Source organism: Gracilinanus agilis, chromosome 3, assembly GCF_016433145.1.
Source record: "Gracilinanus agilis isolate LMUSP501 chromosome 3, AgileGrace, whole genome shotgun sequence".
NCBI classification, from domain to species: domain Eukaryota; kingdom Metazoa; phylum Chordata; class Mammalia; order Didelphimorphia; family Didelphidae; genus Gracilinanus; species Gracilinanus agilis.
In genome coordinates this window covers 171,373,444-171,382,913 of record NC_058132.1, presented here as the reverse complement: position 1 = coordinate 171,382,913, position 9,470 = coordinate 171,373,444, and the positions used below count along the sequence as shown (strand labels likewise).

At 35.1% G+C, this 9,470-nt stretch overlaps 1 protein-coding gene across 1 annotated transcript in view; it reads right to left on the bottom strand.

Annotated features, from left to right (window-relative positions):
* Positions 1-6,055: 6,055 nt before the first annotated feature.
* Positions 6,056-9,470, bottom strand: part of HEPHL1 (hephaestin like 1) — an 88,777-nt gene continuing 85,362 nt past the window's right edge. The window contains exons 18-20 of the mRNA XM_044666224.1: positions 9,062-9,224; positions 7,407-7,481; positions 6,056-6,255 (exon numbers count right to left, since the gene is read on the bottom strand). Coding sequence (XP_044522159.1) covers positions 6,056-6,255; positions 7,407-7,481; positions 9,062-9,224 — 438 coding nt within the window. The remainder of the gene's footprint in view (positions 6,256-7,406; positions 7,482-9,061; positions 9,225-9,470) is intronic.

The window sequence follows — 9,470 nt, the reverse complement described above, 5'->3', positions numbered from 1 at the left end:
CCATATGTAAAGAAAAAGAAAGTATTACACAAATGAAATCACAGATTTCCTATATGTTTAACTTTTCTTCATACCTACATGATAGATCCCATCCACAAGGGTCTTAAACCCTCCCCATGCTCCCCACATCACATAGGATATCATTTTGGAGAGTAACATATTCATATAAATTACATTTTTCTTATTTTATCCTCTGTTCACTTTCTGGAGGTAACTTTTCATTTTATTCTTCTAGTATTAGTTCTGTGGCTATATATAATGTTCTCCTGGTTCTACTCATTTCACTGTTCACTATTTCATATAGTTCTTTTCAGGTTTTTAAAAAAATCAGTTTGTTCATTATTTCTTATGGCACAGTAGTATTCGATCACAATTATATACCACAGTTTGTTTAGTCATTTCCTAATTGATGGGCATCCTTTCCGTTTGCCACCACAAAGAGAACTGCTATAAATATTTTGGAACATATGAATTCTTTTCCTCTTTCCCTATCTCCTTGGGAAACAGACCCAGCAATAATATTGTTGAGTCTAAGGATATACACAGTTTTATAACTCTCTGGGTATAATTTCAAATTGCTGTCCAATCCAAAATGATTGGATCAGCTCACAGTTATCAACAGTACACTAATGTCTCCATTTTTCCACATCCCCTCCAATATTTGTCACTTTGCTTCTGTAATTTTAACCAGTCTGAAGGATGTGATATGATATCTCAGAATTATTTTGGTTTGCATTTCTCTCATCAGTAGTGATTTGGTGCATTTTTTCATATGCCTATATATGGCTTTGATTTCTTCATCTGAAAATTTTCTGTTCATATCTTTTGCCCATTTGCAAATTAGGAGATGGCTTTTATTATTATACTTTGCCAAAATTCACTATATATTTTAGATATAAGACCTCTGTCTGAGGGGCTTGTCTATAATTTTTTCCTCAATGTTTTACTTTCCTTCTAATTTTGGAAGTGTTTATTTTATTTGTACAAAACCTTTTCAATTTAATGTATTTTAAAGTATACATTTTATATTTTACAATGTTCTCTGTCTCTTGTTGACACATAAATCTGATAGATAGTATGTTTCCTGTTCTTCTAATTTACTTGTGGCATCTCCTTTTATGTCTACATATTAAATCATTTTGATCTTATCTTAGCAAATGATGTAAGATATTGGTCTATACCTAATTTCTGCCAAACTAGTTCCCAGTTATCCTAGAGATTTTTTTTCTATCTCCAAATCCTAGATTTATGGTTTTGTCAAATACCAGATCACTATTATCTTTTGCTGCTATTTGTTATATGTCCATTCTGTTCCACTGATCTACCTTTCTATTTCTTTGACAGTACCAGATAGTTTTGATAATTACTGCTTTATAATACAATTTAAAATCGTACTGCTAGACCTCCTTTTACATATTTTTTCGTTAACTCTTTTAATAGTCTTCTAAATGAATTTTTTTTTACCAATTTTTGGTCATTTATTTGGGATGGTATTGGATAAGTAGATTAGTTTAGATAAGATTGTCATTTTAATTATATGGGCTCTGCCCATTCATGAACAATAAATATTTCTCAATTTATTTAAATCTGACTTTCTGTGGTTATTTTAAATGGAGTATCTCTTCCTATCTCTTCTCATAGGACTTTGTCAGTAATATACAAAAATACTGATGATTCACGTGGATTTATTTTATATCCTGCTACTTTGCTAGATTTATCTATAGTTTCAACTAACATTTTTAGTTAATTTTCTGGGATTTTCTACATTTACCATCATGTCATCAACAAACAGATAGTTTTATTACCTCTTTGAAGATTCTAATTCCTTTGATTTCTTTTTTGCTCTTATTGCTATTTCTAGCATTTCTAATACCATGTTCTATAATATTTGTGATAATAGGCATCCTTGTTTCACTCATGATCTTACTGGGAAGGCTTCTAGCTTCTCCCCAAGCAGATTCATTTTTGAAAAAAAACTTGGGGAGAACTACATGAAATAATGGACAGCAAAATTAATAAAACCAAAAGAACATTATGTACAGCTACAGATCAAATATATGAAGAATAACTTGTGAATGTTAACCTCCACAAAATGAATTGAAGTAAAAACATGAAAGACACAATCTATATATTTTGCCTGATGGGGCCTTCTGTGGTGTAGGTGGGGAAGGAAGAATTGAATAAAATAAAATAAATAAATAAATGAATGGAAAAAGTGTTATCAAACTAGAAAATAGATAGAATCTAGATTGTAAAGGACTTTACATATCAGAGGAATTTTAATTTTGTCATAGAGGTAATGACAGTCTGAATGGAGAGAGGGAATGATGGGATGGTGGAGTGACATGGTTAAACATGTGCTTTAGGAATAGCATTTTGGAAGCTTTGAGGGGGAATGAGTTGAAAAGGAAAATGACTGGATTCAGGAAAATCATTAGAAGATTCCTGCAATAATCCAGATAAGAAAATGAGGACCTGAACTAGAGTAGTTGTGTTTCAAGTGGAGAGAAGACAGTTTCAAGAGAAATTAAGAAGATAGAATTGAAAAGATTTGGTCACTATTAGGGAAAAGGGAGAGTGGGGGAGCCCAGTTATATGCTTCCATTTTTAATCCTTCCAATAGAGTTCACATATGCTCAACTGTGCCCTCTTGAGATTTGGAAGTGACAATGTAACTTCTACATTCCAAGCTTTTTAACAAATTCAAAAGCTAATGAAATGTTTCTCTTTTTTTTCCAAGGAAAGATAAGGCATTGAACCTATAGGATCCTGACCTATTCATAATAGAAAGCACTTCTGTTTGTGATCCATTGAAGACCACTCTTTTCCTGAGATTTATTTCCCGGGCTGGAGTGAAGTCTGGGGATGGTTATTCTTTAATGCCCCACCACTTAAAAAATATCTATAAGGGGGCAGCTGGGTAGCTCAGTGGAGTGAGAGTCAGGCCTAGAGACAGGAGGTCCTAGGTTCAAATCTGGCCTCAGCCACTTCCCAGCTGTGTGACCCTGGGCAAGTCACTTGACCCCCATTGCCCACCCTTACCAATCTTCCACCTATGAGACAATACACCGAAGTATAAGGGTTTAAAAAAAATATCTATAAGGTATTTTGGTATTAGTTATTTATAATTATATTGCTAAAGGTGATGTGCAGGAAAACTTTTAAGAAATGCCCTGTGCTTATAAGTTCATGATTCTATAACATCATTGCTACTGCATTATGGATAAATACACACTTCTAAGATTTTTGCTGCTATCTTTAAAAATAATAATATAGTCTACTCTTCATAATATGTGAAGTATATTTACAATAGTAACACGACCATTTCAGAAGAATTAAAATTACATTCTCAAAGGCAATGGAAAGACACATGGTTTACATACAACATGTTAGTAGCATGAAACCAATGTCATGGATTAGATGGAAGAAATGGCATACTAGATATTATTTAGGATACATCTGTCTGGAAAAGTAGATAAGCTATTAAAATTGTGATAAAAAGGGTTCAAATAAACAACTAGAATGAGATAGAACTATCCCCAAGATACTAAAACAAGAAAAGAAATGCTTCAAATGCTTGGGTATATTCTCTGTAGATAACTTGTTGAGAAAACATAGATAAGAACCCCATAAGAGGAGAAGGCATTATGAGTGTATCCCCTTGATAAAACTATGAAGCTTTCAAGAATCAAAGCAAATATTAACAATCACTCACATTTAAAGACTACTTTGTAGTTATGAATGGATTTACAAATATTAAAGTATTATTATCCCCATTTTGCAAGTGAGAAAACTGAACCTCAGAGAGAATAAGTGACTTGGCCATGTAAATGATACTGACGATACTTAAATACTTATCTTCTGATCAACCTCAAGTCCAGTATTCTTGCTACTATTTCACCATGCCTATTTTTTTATGTTGGTTTTTATCTTTTCCTAGAAGGATCTCAGTCACATACATAACACAATTCTGCTTTTACTGATAGGAACACTAGTTTTGGGTCTAGTTGATTAAAGTAAAAGAAACTATGCACATTACATCTATTAATATATAATACTTTATTAAATAGAGTATTAGATATAATTAAACTAATCTTTTGTACTTATAGTTCCATCGAAATTAAACTAAATGAAAAGGAAGAATAAATCAAAGTAAGCTTCTTATTATGATAGATGAAAATATATGAAGGGTATTACATAAAAAAGACATTTGTATTGACATTACTTTAAATTCTATTGTTCAGTAATTTCATAGCATTCATAGTTTGCTTGTGAACCTTATGCTATCACATTATTTATTAGAATATTATATCTTTATTTCTGCTCTTAATTAAGTGGTACTGAGATGAGAATAAAAGAGGTTCCCTGATTGACATTACACATTCATTTAGTCAAGAACAGAGCTAATAGTTGTTCAGTTATTATTCAGATTTTCAGTGTTATCATAGCTATCTTAAATTACCCTTCTCCCTGCTTCTAACCCTAACCCCTAGATGCAAAAGAATATTCATAAAAGATCCCTCCACCAAGATTTATCCTTAAGTATTTGTCAGTCACCCCCAGGACTACCTGATCCACTCTTAACTTAGACACTGCCAAGACATTTAACTGCTTTGCAGTGAGTTTCTTGCCCTCAGTCAGTAAAGATTCTTTAGGTTAATAGGAATAAGTGTTGCTTTTATCTGTCTTACCCAGTAATAAGGAATAAGGGGAAGGAAGAGTTTAGTTAGGAAGTTCTTTTGGTCTATAGGATTTCAATGCTAATCTACAAAGCTATTTAAATAAAAGTTTTTAAAAAGTAAAAAGAGATTTCCTTTCAAAAGAGCCTTCTTTCTAGTCACCCCCTTCTCCCAGATGCTCCCCTTTCTTTTCTTCTGTTTGCCCTCACCCACCCCAGCCAAAAAAAAAAAAAGCTCTAGGTCTTAAAAAAGTATGAAATCTACAGTTTTGTGAGAGGTCAATCACATAGCTGAATTGCCTTATAGTGTTTCTCATACTATTTTGATTGCAATAGAAGATGGAGCTTTGGAATGAATCCCTAAGCTGAATAGAAAATCAAACTCAAATATTCAGTGCTAAACTCCTCTGCTGGGCAACAACCCTGCATTTCCTGAAATTCCCACTACAGTTCGACTGAAGCCCCCTACATTTTGATGTACATGGAGGCCAGATTCAACAGTGGGAGGACCTGGCCTGTTATTTCACAGATTCTAGAATTCCTAGTTTCCTAAATATAAATATGAAGTTGATTTAAAAAAAATACAAACCTTGCTACAGAAATATATTGTCAAAACATCTAGTATTAAGTAAGTTTGTAAACATTCAAGTATCACTAGAAGTTTGCCTAGAGTGAGCAGCAATGTTAAAAAAAAAAAAAAAAGCAGACAAACCAACCTGATAACCTTACTTTTGGTGACAGACACATGGCCTGTTTGGTGTAATAGAAGAAAAAAAATTTGGAGCTTTGGTTTATTGAACCTTTGGAAGATTCAGTAGATCATATTCTGTCAGCAGATGCTTTTTAAAGTCCTACAGATTCAGCCGGTACTGACTTTCCTCAAATACCTTAGGGAACAGTCTGATTGGACGTGGAAAAAATCAGAGCCATCTCACTGGATTGCTACGGTACTCCTTGGTACTTTGTATGGGAGATTAAAACTAGGAACTAAGTTTAATGGCCAACTAGGAAAGCTTGATCTCTAAAGTAGGAAAAATTGAAAATGGAGACATCTTTCCAAGTAGCCTTTTTCAGGCATCTTCAAACAAAGGACATCTTTATAGTACACTCGTGTGTGTGTGTGTGTGTGTGTGTGTGTGTGTGTGTGTGTGTGTGTGTGTGAATATTTATCCCTGAAAATTAGTTATGGTCCATTTCAAAAGATAAAAGCAAACTGCTTTGAGTTATATTTTGAGGAAGTTGGAAGTCTGGTCTAGGACACAGTATCTATTTCATTACTGGAAACGTTGTCTTATATAGTTTGTTGCACTGGCTTTTCCCTCCTCTAGAGGTAAAACTTTACCCCTTTTCCTGCATGCTGGTTGAGGAAGGGCAGGTTTACAAAGCATCAGTGGGGAGTGCACAAGTCTGAATGGCTCGGTAAGCCATGCGATTTCTCACTGATCGGAGAATGAGGAAGAGAGCTATAACCCCCACGAGAAGGAAGAGACCAAGGATAAAAAGGATGACTAAAGCTGCTTTTGCTTCTCTGGGAACCAGATCTTTGCCGAAGAAATTTATGTTTTCCTTATTGACTCCTGTGAAAACAAAAAGTACTATCAGCAACTTCTGCATTTCTCAATGAAATTTTTTACATATATATGTAGATAGATAGATAGATAGATAGATAGATAGATAGATAGATAGATAGATAGATAGATAGATAGATGGAAGGATGGAAGGCTGGCTGGATGGATGGATAGGTAGGTAGGTAGGTGGGTAGGTAGGTAGACAGACAGACAGACAGACAGATAGATAGATAGGTAGTGTAGTACAGAGAGAGGGAGTCATGTTAGTTTTTTCAAGCTTTGGCTGGGTTCTGAAATCAGTTAGGGGTTTGGAATCTTGAGGGAGAAAAGTCAGTTGGTTTAGGTCTCTCGTGGAGGGAGGGTTTAGATCAGCTGAGGGGCTTCCTTACCTATCTGTAGAATTGAAATTTAGCCTGGCTTTGAAATATTTATTTAAGAACTGTTATTTTAGATAAACCCTTTGTATCTTCCTTCCCTATTTTATTTCCTACCTTCCCTCCCTTACCTTACATGTCTGTGGAGTTAATAAGGAGAGTAATTAGAGAGGAGTTCAAATCTGTGAAGGGTTAATTATTATTTGACAGTATTAGATATAAAGAAACTAGCCAGTCATCATTTATTCCCTTTAGATATCAAGAGCATTTTGTAAGCTGAGTTAAAGGCAGGTCCTTACTCAGACTCCATCTCTGCCTCCCTTCCCCCACCTGAGGTTCCTGAGACAACAGTTAGGGCTTCCTTTAATCCACTTTCCTGACAAATCATCCTTGAAGATAATAAATCCTTTCGAGTTCAACAGCTGTTAGTTAATTGTCAGTTAGTTATTCAAAGAGGGAAGAAGAGGAAAGAACCAACATACTCTGGGCTTGAAGGGAAGCCGGGTATCCATCTTGAAGGAAGGTGTAACTTCAAAACAAGTCCCTTCCTGTGAAATTAACTAAAGCCAGTAGTTAATTTCAGTTTAGTCTATTTCCCTTCAGTGCTGTACTCCGTCTTCAGCTATATTATATCCTGAATCTCCCTGTTCCAGCCTACCTGTAACCTAGATTACCTACCTAGCAAGTCCTTGACAACCTCCTGTAAAAATCCCCTTTTTCCACACACCTTTCCTCAAATTATCCCCATTACAATAGATAGACAGAAAGAATGAGAGAAGCAATAGCTACCATCACTTGGCACAGTGGGAGGGACCGTGTCTTCTTTAGAAGAGGTCTTAGTAGAATAAGGAATCCTGTTGTCTGGAAAAATTAGATAAAAAAGAATTTCTTATCACCAAGAGAACTCTAAGGAGAAATCTATCCCACTTTTCACAGTACTGTTTCTTCAGTGATTCATCTCCACTCATTGGGAGTAAAACCTAATTTAAAAAAACCTCCATATCATTCCTTAGTAGCACAGTAGGACTCGCTTTATTTTTTTATCATTTAGACATTTCAAGAAGTCTTCTCTCTCACATGTATTGTTCACATCACATAAGTGATGTATAATCATAACCTTTCAGCCTTATCTTATATCGCTCCCCTTCATAGGTTGTATGTCCCAGCCAAGTTCCAGTTCTGTCCCCAACTGTGTGCTCATACCACTGGGATCATGAAGTTCACTGTACCTGAAATATTCTTACTCCTCAATCTCTTTCTTTAAAAAAATCCTTCTTTTAATCTTATTTGTATTCTGAATTTGACAAACCAGATTTCCAGCTAATCCTGGCCATGTTGTATGATTGCATAATTGATGGAGAGAAAACTGACTTAATGTTACATGTTTTCTGGTTAGATAGAGGAGTTTAGTGTTTGTGTTGGTCCTCTCTATTTAGTAGGAAGGGGCTAAGATGGTATTTATAAGGACTGGATACTCTCCTTTAATTTATAATGATCATGGAAGCATTTTTTTTCATTTGAAACTAATCATGTCCTCTACCAACAAATTTAGAGAATCAAATGGGAAGTTTAGAGTATGCTGAAGAGTTGACTTCCCTCTTATTCCCAATAGAGTCTAGTACCATATATATCTTTCTTTTCAAGAAATGAAAAAATAAGGCTACCTTTTCTATACATTAAGTGTCACATCAGCATTCTCTTATGCAAAAAGCTCTAGGCTTGACTGGAAACCCAGGCTGCACTAGAAAATGAGCTTTTCCACAAACAAAAAGAACAGAAAAATAATATTACATGCTTACCTTGAATCTCCATTAAAAATAGCTTTCATTATTCCTTCTTTAATCATTTATTAAAAATTCAGGTTATTAGTTCTGAATTTATTTCCCTCTATACCTTCTCTTTACAACACTAACTCTATCCTCCCTCCCCACCAAATTAAAAATTTTAAAGCCCTTCCTTTGTTACCAATAAGCATGGTTAAGCAAAACAATTCCACACACTGGCCATGTCCAGAAACAAATATGTCTCATTCTGAACCTGTAATTCATCACTTCTCATGAGGTGGGCAACATGTTTCATTATCAGCTCTCTGGGGTTATGATTGAGCTCTCTACCCCCTTTTAGGTATTGAATTACCTCCTGCTTTATAAAATCTAATTCTAATACTACTTTCTTCAGGAAACCTTACCTAATAGCTCCAGGAATGACTTTTCTCTTCAGATGTCACAGAACCCTTGACTTTTGAATCATATAGCATTACCTATTTCAGTTACTTGTATTTGTCTTATCCCCCTTTTAGACTAGAAATTCCATGAGAACAAGGACTATGTCTCATCAAAATCTTGTCTCTCCTTTAGCACAAGTACAATAAGTTCTATGCAGATAGTGCACATAAGTATTGATTGCACTAATATTGAATTCCAAAGATCCAGAATCAGCACCTAAGTTCCTGAAGACAGTATAAGTTGTTTCCATGCCTGCATGGATATGATCGGTTACGTGACAATGCAAAAGCCATGTTCCTGGATGATCAGCAATCAGTTCAATGGTCTGAAAGGTCCCAGGAAAGAGATCATACACATCTTCACGGTAAGGTTTATCCATCTGTAAAGACAAAACAACTCCCTGAGTTTCTCCTTGCCTGGCTAAACAGTCAGACTAACCAGGGCACAGAGAACTTTAGAGGGTAAAGAATCTACAAATCTATACACTCTCCCTACCCACAAAACATCTTCTGATTCTTTTTACTCATTTATGGACAGAGGGTGGATGCACAGCTGATGGCCATGGTAACATCAACCCTGACCGTTTCCACTAAAAGTTATCATTTGGGGGCAGTGAGGTGGCTCA